A 25,464-nucleotide genomic window follows, 5' to 3' on the forward strand; every position below is an offset into this window, starting at 1 on the left:
CTAACAGAGATCGTGTTTGCCTCGGCTTTTATGCGTGATTTTAAGTTATTTTTGATTTTAATTTAAAAAATATAGCAAGTTAAAAATAAAATTAAAGTATTTTATTTTGAAGGATGAGAATTTGACACGCATTTCAAGAATCTTAAAAGAATTAGTTTCATAAATTATTTTAATTTTTTGATTGTTTTATCTGATTTAAATAAAAATAAACAGTAGATATTGTCTAAAATACTATAATTCAAAATCTTTCATTTGGATAAATACTATTCATAAAAAACGTGCGAAACTCAATATATAATATTTTCAGAATTTCGACTAATGATTGAATGATATTTTTAATACAAATTTTTCTAATAAGTGACCCATTTGAGTCATGTTTAATAATGATTTTGAGACATTTCAAATAAGTGAATGATGCTTTGATATTTTTTCCTAAAGAAATGTCATTTGAGGACGATTTCGGGTAGCACTCCCAAACTCGAAATGACCCGATGCTGATAATCACGTTTGCAAGTGACTTCCAAATCTAGTTTTCAGAAAGTCATAAAGTTACTTGGTATGTCCCTAATCTACGTTTGATTAAAATCTTTTGTCTGAGTAATTTGTCAAAATGTTTGAGGTCAAATAAACCAAACTATATTTGAACCGGATATACTATACAACAAACACAGGCATCGCTGTCGGCTAAATTGTCATGAGCATCTCAGCGGCAACTAAGTAAGGCTTGGACATGCGGTGTATGTGAAGCAGTAAAACCAATGCTCACGGCATCACGAAAACTTGTGTACATGGCAACTAACAACGAAAATATTCGAAATAGGGTGAAGCAGTTCCATTTGCAACCTGTGAGGGCAAGCACCTCCATTGCTTTCATTTAAACACAACCTCATACTGCTGGTGTATTTAGAATTAGCTTAGGAAGTGAATTCGGATCATATAACATTGAAGTTGCTCTCACTTTCCATTACTTCACACAACTGTCATCTATCCATCTTGATCATATAAAATTGAACCTGGTCTTGCTTTCCATCACTTCACACCATTTTCATCCATCATCTTACTACATATACCTCTCCAAAACTTTCCAATATCTGAAACAAGAAGGATTCATGTGTATTGCTTGAAGAATCCATTTTAGTGAACTCTTACGAAACTCCAGAGTAGAAGTCGAGTCAGAAACAGACAATTTGGATAGTAAATGCATCTGAAGAAAGAGCTCAGCAGGCCTCAACTCTGCAAGGATAGATACAATGTGCATTATACTCAAAATATAAAAACCCTCTTAAATGCATAATAATCTTGTAGCAATTAGGACTTATAAATAGAGCCCGTTTGGCTGAGCATATGACCTATGACTTAAAGTGACTTATGAGTTATTAAAAATATAATAATAAAAATAAAAGTAATTTATGGGTAACTTATGTCTTAAGGGTAATTTTTATGAAATAAAAAAATTAAAAAAAATTAATTCACCGGAAAAAGTATTTCAAACTAACTTCTGACTTTAAGTCAGTTTCGGGCTTATTTCTAACTTTAAGCCGACTTCTGGCTTATTACACAAACAAACATTTTTCAGCTTAAAGTCGAAAATGGCTTAAAGCCCCAGCCCCCAGGCAAACAGGCTCATACATTATATAGCTGAACAGAGATATACAAATAGTGTAATCAACTCATGTGGACATGCCACTTGTCACCATCGTCAGGCTAAACAAGAACAGGCAATGTCACACCAGTTACAGATGATGTCCTCTAAATCATTTAAATCTTCTTTTGAATATAAAGAAGTTCTACACAAAGCTTGCTTCCGAGTGGTGACATATCGGGGGTCTGGTTTTGTTTATTTATTTAAGGAAGTCTGATAATTAATTATATTATATTCAATTCATTAAGTGAGAGACAAACCTGGTGGCCATGAAACCCATTCAAGCTGAAGGTTATTCTCCCACTTTGTTTCTGATCCAAAGCTTCCTTCCACTTGTGCTAGCAAAAGTGAGACAAAGGGCAAGGGAGCTGGAGAAGTCCCTTTGGCTTTCTTTAGACTTTTAAGAGCAAGTGACAGAAAATGTGAATCACACTGCAACTTTGCAAGCTCTATACAGATAGCACCTGAAATCATCAAGTATTATATTAAGTACCTCCCAGGACAAAAGAGAGGCCACTCAATTCTTCATATCTACTGCTGTGCAAAGACAAATAAGATCTCAGTCATCTACATCAATGATCAAATAGGCAGCCAGGCTCGCAGCTGACCTAGTCAGATTACTAAAGAAACTACATTATATTACTCAAAACATAATTTGTTACCAGGGAGTTACGATTAACAGGCACACTTCAAAGTATTCAATTAAAGTGTCCATGTGTTCAAGAAGGGCATGACAAGTATCAGATGACCACATAAGGTGGGTCCAGTTCATTTTTTTTACTTTTTAGATAAGAGCTGCTATGTGATCTGTCATATTATTCAATGATCTAATTTGCTAGTACTATTATTTATTATTCACAATAAAACATTCAACATATGCCTGCTTGTTGATATTTTAGTATCACGAATTATGTACAAATTTTAGTTCTGTGCCTGATGGCTCCAAAACAAGCAAATTTCTTGCTTTACCCTGCTTCAAGATAATATAGAAACAACCAAGAAAAGTATAGAAGTTTACTAAAGAAAAAATCATGGTCAGTGCCACAATTAATACACCTACATGAAGACGTTATCGGTCAATTGAGAAGTCAAAGGTGCGTTAATTTGAAATTACAATGACCTATGCTTCTCCTTTAAGCGATATGCTTCGCAGGATGATTCAGAACTATTTGTTCATTTTACTTTAATGCTCCATAATCACTACAACTAAATCTTAAGTTCCCTTTGGACCACCTCATATCCTTTAGAAACCCTGTAGGGAAAACTAGTAATTTACAGATCTACAAGAGCTATGCTTCTCCTTTAAGCGATATGTTTTGCAGAATGATGCAGAGCTATTTGTTCATTTTACTTTAATGTTCCATAATCACTACAACTAAATCTTAAGTTCCCTTTGGACCACCTCATATCCTTTAGAAACCCTGTAAGGAAAACTAGTAATTTACAGATCTACAAGAGGAAAAATTATTATTCTCTAGAAAGTGCATATCATTCTCTTGACATTTCACATGATAGTTCAGGAAAAAATATTGATAATATTAAAGACCAAACATCATGGGACATAATAACTGAAGATACAGTATATGATAAAAGCCTTATCAAACACACTAAGATCCCTTTTGACCACCATCTTATCCTTTATGGGTTGGAATGAGGAATCGGGTTAAGGTGGTATAGATTTGAGGTACTATATCTCATATCATGTCTTTGGTTGAGTGCTGGAATCAATATATTCAATTTTTTTAAAAAAGGTTTGTCTAGTGTGTGCCCATGGGCACATGTTAAGCACAAAATTCTATAAATATGGATGTTTTTTATTGGTGTGGTGGTTGTAAATGCAAGGGGGGTCCATCATTATTAAAAAGTGTAAGCCAATCAAAACAAGAGAAATCTATGAAATTTTGTGATTATTGTGTGCCTATGGGCACACTATAGAAAAACCGATTTAAAAAAAATAAGATTTTAATTTGAATTAATTAAAATGATTAATAAAATTATTATTAGATTATATTTTTGCGTCAATGATTTAATTTTGTATCAAGCACTTGTATATTTCATTGCTTAAACAGAGATAAAAAATGATAAATAAAGTTCATTCTCATACCCACCCACCCCCTTCGGCCCATACCTTGGGGTTTGAGGTATGAGTTTCAAATTTTATTTTTTTCAACCAAACACTATGTATGGGTTTGGATTAAACAAAACCCACACAACCAAATGACCCCTTAGAAACCCTGAAGGAAAGAAGTTATATTTTAAAGTTTTAAGAGTAAAAAACTAGATCTTTACTTTTCCTAAACAGTGCATATAAGTTTCTCTATACATCTCACTTATTACTTAAAGAAGTATCATAATATCAAGTACATACGCCAAAGACAAAATTAAAGAAGATACAATATCCGCAAAAGGATTTATCAAATACATACCGTGACAAAGAAAGAGGCAACTTTCATCACTTGCAAATGAACAAGACTGTGAAAGAAACTCTTCTGCTTGAAGATAATCTTGCGAGCTGATAGCAATAAGTCCTTTTACCATATCAAATACTGCCATCCACATGTGCCAGGAGTATCTTATTTCTTTAGAACATTCTTCAAAATTTAACTCTATTCCAGGGGAAACACTTTGGAGCTTATATTGAGATTCCATATATTTGAGACCTATCCAACCAATATGATAACTAGTTTTCAGCTCCAAACATCTTGTGAACTCCTCATTAAGACTAAGAAAAATTCCTTTTGCCGCATAAGCACGGCATAATAACAAATGCGCAAAGAAGAGATAGCTATCAGGAATCCTTATTTCTGAAGCATCACTAGCATGGCTAATACAGCCAGTGTAGTCTTTTCCTTGCAGACAAATCTCAGAAGCACAGAGTAGTAGCTGGAACTTCTGGTACTGATCTCTTTTCGAGTGAAATTGATCAGAAAGAGCCACACTAGTTAGACGCTCAAGCAAAATACAAAGGTGACGGGGAAATCTCTGCTCACGTGCCTTCTGCAGATAGTTTAGTATCAATAAATACCTTGCACTTTTGTTCCATGGCTCTTGACGTAGCCACCTAAAAGAGCACAACAATTTTGCTTCTCAAAAACAGATCACAACTTTGCTGAAATTAAAATATAAACTAGAGAACTCAAAAAAGCAGTAGATAACCATATATATATGGGTTGCACTCCACACAGAACACTTTAAAAAAAGAAAAATAAAGAACACTATCATAACACTTTATTTTTCATAAAAAATGATTTGTTAAGATTATAATTTCATAATTAAACACTAATTAAACATAATATATGAAATATAACATCCAAACTCATCCAAATTATTAATATGAAATATTATAGAATCTAGAACAGAATCCAGAATAGAATCATGTATATATATTTTGCACGATTAATATTACATAAAATCATGTTATTTTTAATCCATATTTATTGTTAAACATGTTAGATACTATTATTATTCATAATAAAAGGTTAATTAGCTTAAAATTAGAATTTCATTCAAGTTTTAAATGAGATTCTATATGCGATTCTAAAGTGTCCTTCTTTGTTTTTCTTTGAGCAATGTCATATATATATATATATATATATATATATATATATATATATATTACAGAAATATAAGTGATGCTGCCAGAACTGTTCAAGTATATATATGGTATAAGATGCCTATACATGCCAATCGCCAACTGTCTATACTTGATGAAATTATAAATTGTGCTGTTGACATAACTATATAACATATATTTCTATTAACATTTGAGTATGTGAATTAGCACACACACTACACAGCACGAAGAGAGTTACCACCACATATTTAAAACTGGAAAGTGAAAATTCACATGAACGTTAAACATGGAGAGTAACAAAGAAGAGTGATACTTTTGCAGCCGCTGGATTGCTTCATGACCAGACAGACACTGGCCTCGACATGTTGGAAGTGAAAGTTTATCACTGTGATTCCCACCACTGTAGCAGGCAACTGCAGCAGCACCAAGAATTTCAATAGGAGATCTAAAATCCTCCTCTTTTTGATAATCAGAATCGCATACAACAAGACACCTAGTTGCAAGATGAATACTATTCCACTCTCTATTGCAGAGTAACAAATAAATAAGAAGATTCCTGTCACAAAAGAAAAACATTAAAAGCCCTGAGTTAAAATAATACATCATTACAAACAGTGCAGATAAGATTTTGTCAGAACTAGGAAACAATAAGAAATGACCAAGTGAAAGCGAATCTGCTACCTGTAGTGTTATGATAAACATACCAACAGAATCAAGGGAAGGGTCACAAAGGATTTTAAACACCAAGAACTGAACTGAATATTTTCAAATCCAGACTCATGGTTCCAAGCTTAAGGGTGAAAGATACGGTAAGAAAATTCATGGAAAAATGATGGCATGTACATGCACAGGAAACTGTCCCCCATAACCCCCCTCTAGTCCCTGGGGAAATATAAAGATCAAAAAGTGACCCACCCACCAATAATACAGCTTTATAAGGGATACCAATGGGGTTACATGTAATTTTGTCTAGAATATTATGAGGATATAGAAAGCAAAACCTATTAAATTAAGGTCGCAAAGAATAATACTGTCGTATAAATTTAGGCAAATTTAGGCACCCTTTCCCTAAGCAGACAATCTAGGTACCTATCGGATGAATAGAAAACTATATAATAGGTTAATTACTAATAATGCCTTCAAACAACACACATTGGTACTAAAGACGCCAACAAGTTAAGATTAAGGCATATGAAGGGGATTCCTTTCAAGCTATAGATATCCACATAAGATGTACATTCTATATAAAAACCATCTGGAATTTAACAAGCAGCTACTTGAAAAATATCGAGAGAATTTATAAGCAGAAATTCAATAAATGTGTTAAGAAGGGAATTCAATTAATATAGGAAAGAAGGATGGAAGATTTCAGACAGCAAATCTTGATTCTCTAGGTACATCTCACAACATTTTATGCACTACTTAAGCTACAGAGTACAGACCCCTTCTCGGTAACTACTAACTACTACTCCCTAAAGGCCAAGTAATAGCATTAATCAATCATACTGTAAATTTCACAAGAATAACAATACAGCTAAATTGCAAGTCGAACAGATGGTTCATGGCTTCAAGACTGTCCCCAAGTTGTAACACATATACCAACCTTATCAATCCACTGTTAGGGTACATATGAAGAGTTTTTCTAAGATGATTTACTCCGTTTTGAATTGCAAGGCAATTTTCTGATCCATGTTTAACCTGAAATTCGAAAAAATAATGGATTCTGAATTCACCCGACATTACATAAAAAGAAACAAGCAGACCGAGTTCAAATTTTTAATTGCCAGATGTGCAATGCAAAACTTACTAATTTACCAAGCGCTATTAAAATATGCATTCCAGTGATCTCTGCAGGTGACACAACAAAACACCTGCTACTTGAAACAACCGAATCTAGCTGATTACGTTGATCTAGTGCATGGATGGCAGATAGAACAAAGCTAACTTTCGAACTCTGAAAAAGATCCTTGGGCATTTTCATTATGCTTTTAATCGCAGATTCTTTTCCAGAAATATAGTACAATAATCTACATATGAAGCTTATACAGCCTGGTACAGATGTCTTTTCAAGTGATAAAACACTTGAAGCCAAAGTTCTCACGGCAGACAGAACCAACTCATTCTTTCCAAGTTGCCATAATGAAAATGCATATATCTGCAGACCTTTTGAGTCGAGTAGACCTAGAATATTAAGATGACAGCAGGTATAAGAAAAGATACAAAGCTTCATCATGTATCTCGATAAGATAAACTTAGCATATTCGATTCGAACCTATCCATCATTTTTTTTCCAGTTCAAAAAATCACTATTAAAGTAATTACTGATGGCCCAACAGAACTTGTCAATATAAGAGCTTTTAATTCTGAACACTACCTCTGCCTTTTCAAATGCTTGACAAATTTTATGATCTACCACACAGTATTATTATTTAACTTTTTTAATCAATTATTCTTTTGAATAAATGTTCTATCAAATGTGAACAATTAAAATTTGGTAATTAACTTGTATGCTTTGCCAGTACCATCAATGAAGGCGCATTCAACTTAGTGAATTTCCTGACACAACCTGTGAGGCAGACCATAGGGCACTTATATTCCAAACTAAAGAGACCAATACTTATGTTTTGGCTATATTACTGTCATTTGGATGCCTAACAATTACAAAATAACACTAACACGAAAGGTAGTTGTGGAACACTTGTGTTCAGCTATTTTAATACTGCCCCAAACTTACAAACTAAAACATTTATGATTTGAAGGTATGTGTGGAACTCAAAAAAGGAACATTACTAGTATCTTGACAAGTGTAATATAAAACTTCACCTTCTTTCTTCAGATTTTCACATTCTACTATTGCGTCGACAGCATTTCCTGCCTGCACATATATAAGAATTTATCACTCTTCCACAAACAAGGGATTGGGCATGAAAAAGTGAACCTGACTGTTCTTATTTATCAACTGCAGAAAACAAAAGACAGGCATGCTTACCTTACAAAGAGATCTAGATAAATTGACTGATATATCTCTGAGTCTAGAATTTGATCCCTTTTCTGATGCACATATTGCACATCTTGCTAACCTATAAAAGACAGAGGCAGTCAGATATTCATGCCGTGCCTCATAGACCAGCCCATTTAAATTGTAGGATTCAGGATAGTGGGGTGCCCGTTGCAAGGCCTGGCGGACAGCTCCGAAGACCTTTCACAAAAAAAGTAGCTAACTTAGCTAGAAACAGAATCTGCAAGTTGCATCATGCTTCTTAAAATTGTAAGAATGTAATATGTAATACAAGAATGGGTATGTTTCAAGTTCTTAACCACAATTTAATACCTGTGACGATGTTAGATTACCAGACAGCAGAGCAAGGTTCGCAAGACCTATTTGATAATCTGCAATCTGTCCAGACATTAGAGCTGCAAGTGCAAATCTCGAAACATTTTCACAACATAGCTAGACTTATTGATCAGATTTAGTCTATAAAAGACATATAAAATGTCAGAGGCAACCAGAATTAGGATAGTAATTAAGGTGTGCTCATGTAATAGCTCTTTTGGCCTTCAACACAGCATTTTAAAATCAGAACGCACCATGCAGATTGTTGAATAATATGTTTAGAGAAGTATTTTAGTTAAAAACCAAAAACGGAGACAGAGAGTTTACTGGCATTATTTGCACAGCTCGTAAACAGCACTCATAAGCTTCGTCCACCTTGATCTCCCTGAACATATAAGCTTGGATATATGGTTATCGTGTTGTGATGATATGAAGAAACATATTCAATACTTTGACATATAATATCAGAGTACCTTGTATAAGAATCTGCTGACATGCCTGCCCAGGGTAATGCTAGTGAAGGATCTATGCTTCTAGCTCGATCAAAGGCTTCTTGGGCTAAACGTTTATCACCCTCCTTTTTGTAAAGCTGCAAGAGTAGTATAGTACTATAGATGAATTTTACATAATTTGTTAAAAGACAAGTTTTACATAATTACTTTTTAAAGATTAACATATACATGTATATATCTTTTTTCTCAAACTAAATTGTTCACATAAATATTCGAGGCAGATGAAACATAAACAGTACCTTCCCAAGATATGCCCATGCAGAAGCAAGAGATACATCTAACTGCAATGAACGTATTAAAGCATGTTGTTTCAAAGCTGCATCAAGTGATAAACATCCTAGAGCCACCCAGAACTCATCATTGTAACCCTCGAGGAATAAGCCCCCCAAGGTCATCTTTTCAGGTAGCTGTCTGGCAGACAAGACAGTACATTAAAACAACAGTTGCTAATAAGGACGCCAGTCATTTGAGCAAGATGGAATCTTACAACGCATACAGGTTGTTAATTTCTTTCTCCTTCAATGAGCACATGGCATCTACAGCAATACCAATGTCGATATATATGTTAGCCTGCCATGGAGCCAAGTGCAAAGCCCGTTGATAAGAACGACTGGCCAAAACTGCAGCTGAAAAGCAGGTTTTTTGCCATGTGAGAATGGAATTTGTGAAAGCTAACTCATCATCTTGTAGTCCTTGCTTTTCATCCATCCATGAATAGCTTTTTGCATATGTAAGCTAACAAAGAGAGCAGACACCTTAATTTTAATGAAAATTGTAGGTGTGAAACAGAAAAGGCTTAAGCACATGTAGGGTGTCACCAAAAAAAAAATCACATTCCATAAGCAGAAATCAGTACAAACCATTCATGAGGTGAGAAACATAAAACTCTACAAATAAAGCATTTAGAATATATGCAAAATAAGTCAAGTGTCTAAAGATGGAATAGGACTTGAATATAATAGCATATATTTTGGAATACGGAATTAAACATGTATAACAAGATATAACAGAGAAATTAAATACGTTGCTAAAAGAGGATCCTTGAGATAAACTACCTGTATATCTCCATGCAACTTCCAAAGACTAGAAATGTTTCCAGTTAAGGTGGTACTTGCCATTGCTGTTTCAGATGCCTCCTGAAAATTTTACACCAACTTACTCAAGAGAGTGTTATCAAGCATTAAAAATCCAAGAAGCAGTTTTATGTATGTTTTACCACCTCCAACAGTGAAGATCCCCACTTGAACGCGCCTGAATTAATACATTCCTTCGATAAACTAAGCAATCCAGAAGCAAGACCATAGTGTGCAGCGACATTTTGCGGTGAGATACGTAAAGCATCTTGAAATTGCTCAACTCCCTTGATGCAAATAGATTATTTCATTAAAACAAATACACAATAACATCTTAACTAAATTAGCCTTGCTTCCCTAGGTATATTTGTGGTTCTGTAGAGGATCTTCTTTTTCATGAAAAAAGACAGCTTGGAGTTAATTCTACTGGACTTTGTGATATTTTAAAGAAATAGTAACTGCAAGAGAAAAAAAAAAAATCTACCTTTGAAAAGGAGCCAAGCATCAAGAAGATGTTTCCACTTTCGATTAATGCAAACACTCTTGAGTCCTCCAACTCTATTGCTCGCCCATATGACTGTAAAATTGCATAATTTTACCATTTATTCAGCAAGTAAGATTACAGTTTAGAGATGAGAAACAATAAAAGATTGATTTTGTTTATTTTTATTATATTCTCTATTAAACCAAGTAGCAAAAGCAACAAGAAAATAGCAATGGCAATTAACAACAGTTGAATAAGTTATAAGAGACAAGGTGGAGGGTATAGACGGGTAAAACAGGGTTTGCAATGAAGAGAAAATCCAATGCGGCAATATATTACATAATCTCCACAAAATATTTTAAGGCATGACCCCCTATATATACAAAACATGACTAACTTTTGCAATCCAGAATAAATTTAGAAAGATATATATAATCCTAAAGATAAAGGGAAAAAAGATTTTTTTGCCACTCAACTTATTGTGTATTTAGAAACTTACCACTGAACTATAATTTTTTTTCTTTTTGTCACTAATGTTAGGTTCGGATTTTTTTAGTCACTAACGTTAGGTTTGGATTTGATTATTAACATTATATTAATTTTTTTAGTATTATTAAAATATAGTGATAGTTTGTAATATTATGGTGATATGATATATGTCCGTAACTTTATATATAGTACTCTATATGTCTCCTGGGTAGTTTACTTTGGAGTACGAGAGTTTGACACGTGTTTTAAGACTCCTAAAAAATTTAGTTTTATATATTATTTTAAGACTCCACAAAAATATAGTATCACTTAACTCAATTTTGCTTGAGAATTGGTTGTAGATGATAAATTGTTTGAAGCTATTGATTTCAGATTGATGATTTAATGAATTTTTAAATATCTAATTATAATTTTTCCTGATTTTATCACTCATTTATGTTATTATTACTCCCCTCCGTCCATCTCATTTATTTATAGTTCTTTCCCACTACTTGGCACGTATTTTAAGGTTCCCACTTCTTATAAAACATAGTTCCATAACTTAATTTTGAGATTGTTTTTTTGTTTATAAAAATTCAAGCGTTTAATTTTTATTCAGAAAAAAAATTAAAATAATTTGTGAAACTAAATCTTTTGGGAACCTTTTAATGTGCGTCAAACCATGGAAACAAGGAACGGGGGACGTGACCACGATCTGCGACCCGGTTCGTTCGTCCCCGATCCCGGAACAAACGCGACCGGAGACGTCGCCGGTCGCGATCGGAAACGCCGGCAGCAGCGACTCCGAACCTAGGATGCTCCGGCGACTATCTGAGTTCCGTGGTTTCGTTCATAATCAAGCGTTTCAGTTTGTAAAAAGGATAGAGCACGGAAAAAGAGAAGCAACGGAGAAGATGGAGAAGCAATGGAGAAGATGGAGAAGATGCAGACGAATAGAAGATGTTGTGACACAAATCTCAAGGAATTGAATTTTTAAAGTATTGTATCTCCTTTAATTGTGTCATCCCAGGCTGTGTAACTTGGCTGCCAGCTCATGTAATCGTATCATTTTCACCCAAAATATTTATTATTTAGCTTTAAATATGAATCTTGATTGGTTTCACTAATAACATTTAAACATAATATATTTGAACTGTATTTTAGTTATGGCATTTGTATTTTAGTTAAAGCATATGTTCTTTTTTAAACATATATATTAATGATTTATAATTAATATTTTTAGAATAAAATAAATTTGCGGCGGTCTATAAAAATTATATCAATGATTCAAATTAAAATTCGTAGAATAAAATATATTTTATATTATAAATATCTCGATGCACGAGTGAAAAATGAAAATAAATTTCCACATGTAATTAACGATTTAAAGCACGACAAATCTTAATGATATTTATTAGGGTATGTTGTTTTTATCTTTGATATATTGAAAAAGATAATTTTGAAACTTTCCTCCAATATATCAGAAACTAAAAAATGTAACTTTTATAGTTTTGAAACGTTCTTATAATATATTTGAAACTCAAAAAGGTAATTTTTATTTTTAATATTATAATCATAATTTGGAACTTTCTTCCCGCAATTTGGATACTAAAAAGGTAGGTGGATCTTATTTTTAATATTTTAAAAAAGATAATTCTGAAACCTGCTTCCAATATATCTGGAATTAAAAAAGATAATTTTTATTATTGATATTTTTTATCCTAGAAAATTAGAAAAATGAAACCGAGCTATCTGACAGGCGCCACCTACACGCCCCTCGCTTATCCTTAATATAAATATATTGATGAAAATAAATTTCTACTTGATCAAGCTCTTGACAAAAAAGTTTTGGTGCCCAAATAAGTCAAATTATATATATCAGTTTTATATCATATATTAATTATATGACAATACATCAATATGCTATATATATTCGACAATATACAACTTTACAAATATTTATAATCAATTTATTTGTTGATCAATTTGCATATTATATATTCCCAGTCATGTATTTTTGATATGAGGAGTTTATAATGACAATCAATATCCCAATTTCCAAAAGATGGGAGAGGTGTATGAAAAGATGGATTGCATGATCGGGGAGGTTAGTGATATAACGGCTCACAATGAACATCATGCAGATTATGAGAAAATGAAAGAAACAATGGTTTCTAGATGGGAAAAAATGAACATTCCTATGCATTGCTTAGGATTTGCTCTTAATCCGTTTTTTTATGATGTCAATTACCTGAATTCTCCTGCTCCGGGTGGGGAGCCCAGGCGATCTCCAAATTGTGATAGGGAAGTTGTTAATGGAGTTCTTAGGGCTTTTGACAAGGTTGGAGAAGATGAAGAGGAAAGGCGAGTTTTCCGTATGCAGTTGGCTAAATTTCAGGCTAAAGAAGGCATATTTGGGACACTCGCTGCAAGGATTGACGCTGTTACAATGAGTCCTATTTCTTCGTGGTCGACTTATGGGGCTGAAACACCGGAGCTAGCTGAAATTGCTAAGAAAGTACTGTCACAGCCGATAAGTAGCTCATCAGCAGAAAGAATATGGAGTACGTACTCTTATATTCACAATGTAAAAAGAAACCGACTCAATTCTGTGCGTGCTGATAAATTGGTGTATATCCATAGCAACATCAGGCTCATTTCGCGTTTCACGAAGAACTATAATGATGGGCCATATCGGAAGTGGGATATTAATCCAGAGGTGACTTATCTAGATGATTCAGCGACAAGACTAGAGGAATTGAGGTGGGGGGAAAGGCCTGAAGAGGAAAACACAACACAAGCATCTAAAAGAAAGAAGTACTGAAGAAGTGAAGATAAGTTTAAGTCGTTTAGAGTTTAAGTCTCTAAGTTCAAGCTTATGTATGTCTCATGATTCAAATTTTTAATATAAGAATTGCCTGATGACTCTGATTTTGAATTCTAATATGAACAGTGTATGTGATTCTTAAATCTAAAGTCTTATTTCTTATATTTGTGTGTACTTCCTTTTAGCTTACATGCTTAGTTTAGATTTTAAGTTTTTTGGCTGAAGTAAAAAGCTCCATAGTCCATATCTCAGGTACTTGCAATGATATAATAGTATAATTAAATTTAATTTAAGAATATATCGTACCAGTACGTTCCCTCGTACCCCTGCGTTCCCTCGCACCCCTGCGTTCCCTCGTACCCGTACGTTCCCTCGTACCCCTGCGTTCCCTCGTACCAGAAACGTTGAAGGTAGCCTTTCACGTTCCCGATTTCGTACCACGTTTCGTATCGAACCCCGTCCCATGTAACCATGCGTCAAACTCTCGTAGGTAAACTACCTAGGGCACATATGGCATACCACATATAAAGATATCGACACATATCAGATGACCATAATATTGCAGACTACCACTATATTTTAATAATGCTAAAAAGAATAATATATTGTTAATAATCAAATCCGAACCTAACATTAGTGACAAAAAAAATCTGAACCTAACATTAGTGACAAAAAAAATCTGAACCTAACATTAGTGACAAAAAGGAAAAAATTAATAGTTCAATGGTAAGTTTCTAAATACACAATAAGTTGGGTGGCGAAAAAAATCTATTTTCCAAAAGATAAATTCTCAATACTGCACATCATTTCCTAAAACAAGAAGAAAACAAATTATCTCTACTTGGCTTTAGATTGTTTGTAATTAGCCCTTGTATATTTGTTTCGCAATAAAAAATACTTCCTAGCAAGTAGCAACCTAAATATCTTGTTTTGATCTATTCTCCGAATCTTCATATTCTCCCTCCTAGGCATGGCAACGGGTTGGGTTTTATAATATCCATCATCCGCCCGGCATGTTAGAGCATCTCCAACCCACTGAAACCCTCAACTAAAAATGGATAAAAGATACCACTAATGACAAAACACAAAAACTGTTGTTATCTTAAATTAATATAAAATTTGGTTCTATAGTGAATATATCGAATATCCAGACTATTGCAGTTATGCCTCTTAAAATACCGAATAAAACAGAAGTATAAACCACCTTCAGCGAACCTTTTAAAATGTACCCCACAGTGCAAAGCAAATTCTGCAATAATCATATAACTATTTGCTAATGCATTGAAATAATACACACACACACACACATGAGTCATACAGTTGTCATTGTAACTTTATAAGAACCATATGATAAGTAACAAATTCACATAAAACATTCCCAGATAATTACTCAGCAAGATATCGAAACTGTGTCGAGCTGAATTCAATTTGGAAAAGGAAAATATTCTCTTTTTTATTTCTTTATTATAAAGTAGTACAATATGTTTTTAGTAATCATTTTTGGCCAAGTACTTTAAAATATCCCTTCACTTCCCCTTTGACACATTAATTTAACATGAAGCAGAAATATGTACTACAAAATATAGATGATGATAAGAAAGAACACAGTAAATCGGGGAAAAACTACCTTTATAGCCGCAGTTAACATCCCCAGTTGCTGGTAGGCAAGCCCCAATGCCTGATATATGAAAAGAAAGGGTTGAAATGCAAGAAGAAATCAGGTCTCTCTAAAAAAAGGAAAACTTATGGAAACAAAAAATTGTAATATAAGAGGTTTTGTTGCTGTAAGGAATACATACTTCCCACAGATCAGCAGAGGTCGGATAGCCGCGAATCGCATGTTGTAAATTCTGAACAGCTTCAGAATACTTCTTTTGATAGACCTACAAATATACATTCAATCAGACTTCTATAAAACTATGACAAATACATTCAATTGCCAGGACTGTGAGAGAAAGAATCACCTGAAGATAACCAAGTCGCCGGAAAGCCCAAAAAGCCCTGGGCGACTTCTCCGAAGCTTCACGACACACAGCGATTTCCAAGCTTTCCTTACCTTCTTTGTCCAACAAATCACATATGGACTCCTGCAAGTAGACAGATCCACAAAGACACACACTATGTTATTCGGACTCTTCATTTTGCCCCGAAGCACCCGTGTCGGACACTCGACACTAGGTAATGGATACTTGGACTAGGACACTTATTTTAGGCAAAAAAACATGTAAATTCTTCAAAATATTATCGAGTCCGACACATGGACATGTATCCATGTCGGACAATTCTAGCCGAGTCTGAGCAACATACGACACACAGAAAGAAGCATATATTAAGCTGAACATCACCGCATAAGTCAAATTATATGAAGAAGATAAGAACTACAAAGTTAATATAAATATACACTAGACGGGTAAAAACTAACTCACCCCGATATAGGAATCATTGGGAAGAAGGGAGAGTGCTCTCTGGTAACACTTGAGAGCTCTAGTAGAGTCAAGCGAAACTTGGCTATAATAATCCCCCAAATATCTAAATGCATTAGGATTATGAGGATCAAGCTTAGCGGAAATCACAAAATGCTCAGCAGCTTTCTCCTTAATAGAATTAATCTCCTTGCTATGTTCCCATAAATACAAAGCCTGTAGTATATTAACTTAGTGAGGATGTATCAATCTGTCTACCTAAATCAGAGCAAGTAGTTATAAATATTCGAGACTGGAAATTCAAATTTAGATAGATAGATGAAAAAATTGCTTACCAGATTAAAGTGGAGAGAGGAATCATCTGGATTGGAGTGTACAGATTGTTGCAACTGTATTAATACTGAGTCTTCTTTTTCTTCCTAAAAAAATACAAGATTACACAATCCAATTAATTAAATTACACTACAAACACGAATTAGATGTTGACAGTTGAGAGGGAGATAGAGAGCGGGGGAGAGAGAGAGAGATAGCGAGAGAGAGGGGGGAGGGAGACGGAGAGAGAGGGGGGAGGGAGACGGAGAGAGAGGGAGAGAGAGAGAGAGAGAGAGAGAGAGAGTACCATGGAAAAGTGAGGCCAGGTGTTAAAACCCTAAAAATGTGAGTTGGTAGTAGCCAGGAGGTGAGAGTTGCATACGACTATACGAGGATTGAGGAGTGTGTACTGTGTAGGTATGTATGGATACCAAGGAGAGTGGCGAGGTTAAAACTGTCTTTTTCACGCGCTGTTTTCCATTTGTTCTTAACTTGTTCTAAACAATTGCAGGCGATCGGAATCAAAATTAGCTTCAGTTCTCGTTTCCGGCAAATCAAATCGCAACTTGTACTGAACTTTTTAACCCAATCAAGTTTTCACAGAGAATGAGCCAGTTTTATCATAGACAGTAATTTATTGTGGTCACTCCGCTGTTAAACCTCGGGTTTACCGCGTAATATACCTCGTGTCGGGGAAGTTGCGCATTTAAATAACCCATTAATGCTCTTGTTTAGGGCTGTGTATTCGATCGGTTCGGTTCAATACCGAAAAAACCGAAAACCGAATTATAAATTTTTTTGAAACCGAACCGAACTATTATTTTAAACTGAACCGAATTAACCGAAATATTTCGGTTCGGTTTCGGTTTCGGTTTGAAAAACCGAAATTTTAAAGATCCTGCAACACTGATGACAGAACACAGTGTATAAATCTCAGTTTACAAAGCTTGAAACTTCGGGATTTAACACATTAAGCTCGTATATGCCACTCGATTCAAAACCACAAATTACAACACTTAAACTTTGAATCCAAAAGTAAGACTAAGGTGAATCCAAAAGTAACAGTATGTTTATGTACAACCTTAAATGTAAAGTGGAGACTGAATGATTATCTGAGAGGATGAGGGCTGACGGCTGAGGGGAGAGTCGCGCCGCGCGGTGGAGTGGTGGAGCGGTGTATTCGTGTAATCGTGTTAGTCAGATTAGATTAGGGTTATGTCTATCTGTATACTGTATTATGTATATATGTAATATTAATATATATTTATTTAAATTTAATAAAAATTTCGGTTATTTCGGTTTGAACCGAAATATTATATCAAAAATCGAACCGAACCGAACTTTTATTCGGTTCAAACCGAAAAACCGAAATAACTGAACTTTTCAGAAAAATGAAACCAAACCGAACCGAAATTATACGGTTCGGTTTTTCGGTTTCGGTTCGGTTTTGCTCACCCCTACTCTTATTTATTTACTCTCTTCTTCTTCCTCTTTTCATGTCGTTGCTCTTTCCATGTTGAATCTTGCACTCCCATTGGCTTCCATTCACCGATTAGTTCTTGAGATTTCTTAATAAATTATACTTATGTAAAACTACAATTTTCTCCGTGAAAACCGAAAGAATATATTTTTGAAATTTTGCAAAAATATGAAATTTGAAATGATTTATAAAAATGATTTATGATATTATAATTATTTTACGAGTTGAGTTCTTTGGAGTCTGAATTATTTAGAGTACTTGGAGACCTACTTTAGGACCATTAGATTAGAAATTGAGTGGACAGCAGATCTGAGTGACAACTGTTATTTTATTTTTGAATTAAAAACTATTGGACAGATATGTCTGTATGTTCTTCACAGAGAATCATTTGCAGAACAATCACAGGAAAAAAGCTTGTAGATGTCACAGTTGATAAACCAGTCAATTATACACGGGATAACAATGAGACGAAGAAACCATAAGATAGTGAACAGCAGAACGATGGAAAGAGGGGGGAACAATCGGTGGGTACACATATAAATTGAATTGGTATTAACGGAACTAGCGTCATCTAAGAATGATGCACTGTAACTACAGGCAGTTATTACCACATTAGTCAAGTATAGTTCTCTTACGAAAATATTGACCATATGGTTATATGTTGTTCTCGGGAATATGAGTAGACTTCTTGTAAATCTTTTTGTTGCTAAATTAGGTTTGGATCGTTTCTTCATTTTGAGGTGCATTCTTATAAATTTATAGAACTTGAGATATATGGTTATTTGTTTGTGATGCATGTATAATCTTTGTACGAATAATTTATGTTAAAATTTCTTGTTCTTCTTGTTCTTCATGACGAGTCTCAATATTGTTATACATATATTGTTCCTCGGTTTTTTTTCAGATTAAGTTATTAAGGATCATAAATTTTTTAAAAAATTTCATATCAACATGTTTTTTGGAAAGACTAAAAATTAGCATTATTTCTTTTATGCTAATAATGATATTTTAAGCAAGATTTTATTTAGATTTATATGTCTTAAATGTGTCTTCACTACTTTTTAAATGCGGTGAAAGTTGGTCAAATATTTTTGAATGATATATGTTGTAATTAGTTAGTTTCTTAGAAATTGATTCCTTTTATTAATTTTTCTAAGATTCAAATTTTGAATTCTCTTAATAAATGTTGGTTAATTATATAAATATCATATAATTTCTTTACTGTTCATAAATGATTTTTAATATACGCGGTCAAGTCTTATGACTTGTTTAGTGACTTTTTAATAGTATGAGTACCATTTTGGGGGCCATAATTGATGGCATGATTGTGCCTTTAAGAGGTATGTTGGGGTCATATTTGATGACTAAGTATATATTAGTAAATTATTTTATTAATAATTATTTAGAGTATTATTCATTTTATTAAATTGCACTTATCGCTTGTTAGCTCTATCTTATTTTTTGTGTATATATAAACCTAAATATCAAATAATTTCATATATATATATATATATATATATATATATATATATATATATATATATATATATATATATATATATATATATATTCTAGCGAGCTTATAATTATTACTTATGGAATATTTATTTTAATATATTTATAATTTAATGTCAGTATTTTGCAATTTAGTGGTTAAATATTAGTAATATATATTTATATTATATTTTATTAAAACGAGAATGATTAATTTATTCCTGACAAAAATGTAAATGTTTTAGTTTATGTTATTATTTCTCATAAGAATTGCTTAGAATGATTTATGAATATTTTCGTGCTTGTGTGTCTAACCAAAGTTCTCGCTTTGGTTAGACTTTTAACTTTTTATAATTATCTCATATTTTTATAAGTTCAATTTATTTTTTTAAATAAGATGTTATGTTTTTGTCTAAATTTATATGTTATAGTTGGATTTCCCCCCTACTATATATACTTTTTATATTTAATTAAATTAAATTATTATTCTTATGTTTCCATTTGCTTGTTTTGATTTTCAGGATCATGGAAGAAGATTTTATGGGTTTTCTTATTCAGACTTTAAAGTCTTATTATCTAAACGTTCGGAGATACTTATGTATCTTTCGGTTAGATGATAAACTTTGTTGGATGAAAGGAATCCCTGTTCCAGTATTGTATTTATGATACAACTCATCTGCGAGTATGTAGATCCTGACAAAAAATAAAATAAAATAAAATAATGAAGATGGCATGATAATGAGATTAGGTAGGCTAACCTTTGAATTTCAAGCCAAAACCACACTTCTTCCCACAGCTACAGTGACCAACTCGGAGAGGTTTTTAAGTTTGTTTAGGGTTTGGTGTTTGGGATTGTGTTGCACAAAATGAAACATTTGGAAACAAATTGAACTCTCATATCAATGACTTCAAGTCACTGATGTTGTATTTATTATATTTTCATAGGTAATTGGGAACTTTTATATCAGTGACTTGATGTCATTGATGTCGCATTAAATGATTTTGTCATAGATAATTGGGGGTTTTGGTACGCTGTTGGCTGGTGTAAATTAAGAACTTTTATATCAGTGACTTGATGTCACTGATATCGCATTAAATGATTTTGTGTAACATCAATGATCTCATGTCACTGAAGGTGTGAGGGACTGTACAGTCATTTTAGCTATTTGGCTGAATGTTAGTGACTTCAAGTCACTTGAAGTCACTAACATAGCTATTTAATATTTTCTTCACGCATCCGATAGATATGTCACTGATGTACCTCACTTAATGCATACCATCACTGACTTCAAGTCACTGGATGTGTGCACATACTATGACTTCAAGTCACTATGGTGTACACCTACCTCCTCTGTACAATTGTGTACATATAACCGGCTCATTCATTACATATGCATTATGCACGGTTATAATAGTACAGTACGGGTAACTTGAATTAGTTGGTCCATTTCAAGATTTTACAATAAAGCTACAGCACAAATGGCATCACACTGTGAGCCAGAACATACTGAGGCTGATGTTTAAATACAACTATTAACAAAAACACTTGACTAACATTCCCAAACTCATATACTTCTTATAACTCAATTTCCTCAATGCCCCGTCGAGAAATGAACCTCAAAGGTACCCCGAATCTAACAATTCCATTTATTAAATTAATATATTATAAACAGCATGCTTCAAGAATTCAATGCTCATACTTGGAATTTGTTGCAGCTAGGAGAGCAGCCCCAATTCCAGAACCATCTTTAGAATGTTCTATGACTATGTTTTTCGATACTTCAGATCCTAAAAGCTCATTCACCGCATCTTGAAGGTATTTTCTGTAGTGGGGATAGTGTTCATACAAACCTCCATCCATTGCAACAACTGTCCTTTTCCCGTAAATGGTACCCTTCGAATCCTCCTCCATTTTTTGGAGAATACCGACAATTCCTGCCCCAGCCAAGCGCCCTCCACGTTTGGCTATGGTGTCACAAACCTCCCACACAATTTTCCTGGCATTTACATTGGAGTCTACCTGATAAAAGGGTTAAAAATTGGTAATGGTATATAAGTTTATGCTCTGTCAAAGAAACTAGAAAACCTTAGATGAACCAGAGGATTTTTATTTCACTATTTTGCGCTTCTTAATGAATTACTTGTCATTAGCTGCCATCCAAAAGTTTGTGATTTCTCTTTTCTCTTCGTCATCTAATCAGAATTTATGGCATTATTATATCATTTTATAATATACGAATTTGGATCGTTATTTATCAATATATATGAAATAACACATTCCTTCAAAATAATAGGCCTAACAAGGAGATTTGTGCAAAGGTGCGTGGTTGCAAAAGAGGTTATTGAAACTCACCCCAACTACATCATATAGAATTGACCCAACAGCTTCAAGATGTTTTGAACTATCCTGCTGCATGGCCGATATATGTGGTGTTCTGCGAGACACAAGTTTTAAAAAATACTTGAGAACATATTAAGTTTAAATCAGATAAACCTATTAATTGCTGGAGAACACTTTTAAATTTGTGGAAATAGTTCAAAGCGAGAAAAAAAATGCTAGAAATTGTATATATCTTTGTCAGAAAGTCAAGCTAAAAGCTTTAAAACTTCATTTAAAACATTAGAAACTGGAGTTAAAAAAAGAGTCTATCATGTATAGATATTCAGAGAGCTACCCAAGTATAAAGGGCATGGAAAGTTTTGTTGACGCATGTTCACCAAATAAATCAGCCGCTTCAGCCATATTTACAAGCACGCGTCTGACAATTTCGCCAAGGTACATACCAGAAATTGTCTTTTCAAATATCTGTCCCCATAAAATAGAAACAACAATATAAATTGTAGTTTGTAATGTAAACCACTAAAACAATTATCAGTTCCAGCATAAAGGTTGGTACTGACCTGCTCACCAGGATTTATACTATCAGCATCCATTTGCCTATCAAACTTGCTTAAAGGAAGACCATTAGAGAATGCTCCCCATTCTGTATTGACAATCTGAAACAAGTAATACTCGTAAACAGTAAACATTTAAGTTGTCATATAAAACTATGTCGACACCAATTAGAATTTTCACAAACCGTTCTTCCTGATGTAGACTTTTGTCCCTGAAGTTTAGGTATAGAATCTACTCTTTCTATATAGCAAGCATTTGTTCCAGTTCCCAGGATGACCGCAACCATTACATCATCATCCCAGTATCTTGCTCCGGCTAAAGTTCCAACAGTATCATTAACCTACCTTGAAAATACCACATGCAGTGGATAACGGGTGATTATGCACAGAACAATGAAGTTAATTAGTTAACAATTGACTGACATATCTTGTGAAAACAACATACCAAGGCAGATACTCGCATATCTGTCCCCTGCCTTTGCATGGCCTCATTTAAACAAGACACAACATCTTTTCCTGCCTGTGAAAAAGAAATGTTCTTTTGTGATATTATCCATATACATATTAGAAAGTTTTTAAAATGAATTTCATGAACTACTCCAAGTGTTGCTGTGGATCTTTCAATTAAACATATATAAAGAAACACTAACCGTTCCGGATACTGCAAAACCTTTAGTCCACTTGATCAGTATGCCAGAATCAATAGAAGTCTGCTTCACTGGGAACGAAAATGTAAAACCAATTTCCCTTGTCCTTCCATTTGGCAGATGAAACTTTCCACCCTCCTTTTGTACAAATTTCGCCAGCCCAGAAGCTATGAAATCAAACAATGCCTAGTAGTATGACAATTGTCAATCAATATGTACCTCATCAACAAAAACCAAAATGCTTGTCGGGATTATAGATACAGACCTCAGAAGTACCAAACATAAATTCTTGTGGTATAGAAACTTGGTCGAACTCAGTAGCAACCACCCGCTCTTCCTTTCCTCCCAATTGCACTCTAAGCACTCGGAAATTAGTGCCACCAAGATCCAGTGCATAGAATATCCCTTTCTCATTCCTTAAGATCATATATTTTAGATGAAATTAATTTCAATGAATAAAAATAAATGAAACAGTAATCTATATACTAGCACTATACTGGTTTGATAAGCAGATCCCCATTGATTCACATTTTCAATTTACTTTCCTTGTGCATATAAAAATTGTGATCATTCAAATTCAATGCTAGTGCTTAACATAGCTATAGCAATTTATGTATTGTAGCACCAAAAGTGGCTTTTCTTGCTACGGCTGGAATCATGATTGTAGACTGAGGTGCTTCCCGTAATGCCACCGTACTTGTACTAATCTTGTATTTAAAGTAATGGATCATGTAACAGAGGCAATTTATCCTCCCCTTAGAGCTAAGTCCTAGGTTACCAAAATGAGCTGCTAAACTAAAATTTAGGTAATGTATAAAAAAAAAAGAGTACTCCAACCTATCTCAGTGATATGTTCTAATGTATCAAAATAAATATATGCTGTAATATAGCATAAGTTATATTTGGACCTTCCTTTTAACACATAAATTTTTATATGAACCGGTTCTTAACATGGTATCAGAGCTCGGGTTCTATGATTCACCGTAATTTCGAGTGAGTGGTGTGTTAACAGGGTAATAAATAGTTGATAGGCTATTGCAAAGCCCCCTGATGGCCTGATCAACATAGTTATAGCAATATCCAAGGAATTTCACAAGAACAATAAAAAAAGACGCGGGTGGCGACATACCCAGTTGGCAAATTATCCACATAAGTGAGAATCATCTTAAGATCGCTGCCACCGTCGACGACAAGGCCAGCTCGCATGTCGGCAGTCATGGAATCAGCGACATGGCGCAACAGAGGAAGTGGAGTCGCACAGTCTCTTTGCAGGTCGATCAAAATGGGTGCAAACGACAGGAGGTTAGATCGGACGCCCATCCTCGCACGCCTCGCTACATTGCTCGACTTGTGCGATCGTGCACACATGGGAAATGATCGCCCGGCCGCTGGACTCGCCGTCATCGACATTGTTCGGACAAGTTGAGTTGATGATTAACTGGACTAGACTTGTAAGTTGAAACAGAAGAAGAAATGTTAGTATGTGAATGTGACGCACGGGCTTTTTATGACGGAGTTTACCACATTTTATTTTCAGTGACAGCCGTTATCCGGGGTATTATTTAAAAAAATATGCTTGGTATCGAAAAAAATATTCTTAATTTTCATCCCAATTCTTGTTGTTAATGTATGATATACAGTACGTTTAAATTTTCTTTTGCAATTTTCTTTTGCTTCTGAATACTACTGCTATCATACAGTACTTGATACAGTTGATACTACTACTATTCAGCTTTGTATATCTGGTGTTGTTTAGGAGTATTTAATGTTACAGATCCAGAGAGGACCAAGGACAGGGTGTAGGCGGACAACACGATGTTGACAGTTGACGGTTGACAAACACAATGTCACACAATGTATCATCGTTATTGATATTTTAGAATGAACAAGGGGTTTACTTGTTCAAGTATAACCCAACTTTTTATAAAGTAGAATTACATATATTTAATAATCTTCTAAAAGCATAAGAATCTGATTTCAATCTGTTGTTATATGGCATTATACTATCTCTATTACCTAAGTCAGTTTTAGATCTAACATGAAGTTCTAAAAGTTCTACTGACACAAGGTAGACATCCCATCATAGAACAAATAAATTCCTTAACAAACAATTCAGATTAGATAAGCAAATCTAATTGTACTAGGGAATCTGAAAGTAAGTGTTTTAACACAGTTATACATGCTAGGATCATAACCCCTAAAACTAAGAGTTGTTTTCCAAAGGAAAGCTTCTAATCTCACCAATGCAAATAATCAGATCCTAAATATTCATACACATGTTAAGAATCTACTAAAGACA

The 25,464-nt window shown here is 34.0% G+C and overlaps 3 protein-coding genes across 5 annotated transcripts; 1 reads left to right on the plus strand and 2 right to left on the minus strand.

Annotated features, from left to right (window-relative positions):
• Positions 1-449: 449 nt before the first annotated feature.
• Positions 450-17,282, minus strand: LOC108227776 (tetratricopeptide repeat protein SKI3). 3 transcript variants are annotated; one of them, XM_017403115.2, is made up of 22 exons: positions 16,957-17,282; positions 16,673-16,756; positions 16,341-16,553; positions 15,879-16,001; positions 15,714-15,797; positions 15,542-15,592; positions 10,620-10,712; positions 10,282-10,422; positions 10,118-10,198; positions 9,559-9,797; positions 9,302-9,473; positions 9,024-9,139; positions 8,878-8,935; positions 8,548-8,613; positions 8,206-8,415; positions 8,040-8,091; positions 7,024-7,397; positions 6,820-6,914; positions 5,530-5,772; positions 4,069-4,703; positions 1,903-2,106; positions 450-1,233 (listed from the first exon to the last, which is right to left on the minus strand). In XM_017403115.2, the coding sequence occupies exons 1-22, from the start codon at positions 16,957-16,959 to the stop codon at positions 1,061-1,063; spliced, it is 3,510 nt and encodes a 1,169-aa protein (XP_017258604.1). In that variant the 5' UTR covers positions 16,960-17,282; the 3' UTR covers positions 450-1,060. The 3 variants fall into 3 exon arrangements, with proteins under 3 accessions (XP_017258604.1, XP_017258603.1, XP_017258605.1); XM_017403114.2 differs by having other exon boundaries at positions 9,550-9,797; positions 16,957-17,281; XM_017403116.2 differs by lacking the exons at positions 15,879-16,001; positions 16,341-16,553; positions 16,673-16,756; positions 16,957-17,282 and adding an exon at positions 14,221-14,413 and having other exon boundaries at positions 9,550-9,797; positions 15,714-15,762.
• Positions 13,232-13,915, plus strand: LOC135147056 (uncharacterized). The gene is made up of 2 exons (XM_064079410.1): positions 13,232-13,651; positions 13,731-13,915. Exons 1-2 carry the CDS (start codon positions 13,243-13,245, stop codon positions 13,808-13,810), a joined length of 489 nt encoding a protein of 162 aa, XP_063935480.1. The 5' UTR covers positions 13,232-13,242; the 3' UTR covers positions 13,811-13,915.
• Positions 17,283-21,174: 3,892 nt separating the features above from the next.
• Positions 21,175-24,711, minus strand: LOC108225510 (hexokinase-2, chloroplastic). The gene is made up of 9 exons (XM_017400398.2): positions 24,295-24,711; positions 23,431-23,581; positions 23,169-23,351; positions 22,964-23,038; positions 22,704-22,859; positions 22,525-22,620; positions 22,299-22,429; positions 21,977-22,058; positions 21,175-21,643 (listed from the first exon to the last, which is right to left on the minus strand). Exons 1-9 carry the CDS (start codon positions 24,573-24,575, stop codon positions 21,311-21,313), a joined length of 1,488 nt encoding a protein of 495 aa, XP_017255887.1. The 5' UTR covers positions 24,576-24,711; the 3' UTR covers positions 21,175-21,310.
• Positions 24,712-25,464: the final 753 nt, after the last annotated feature.

This window comes from Daucus carota, chromosome 6 (genome assembly GCF_001625215.2).
Source record: "Daucus carota subsp. sativus chromosome 6, DH1 v3.0, whole genome shotgun sequence".
Taxonomy (NCBI): Eukaryota; Viridiplantae; Streptophyta; class Magnoliopsida; order Apiales; family Apiaceae; genus Daucus; species Daucus carota.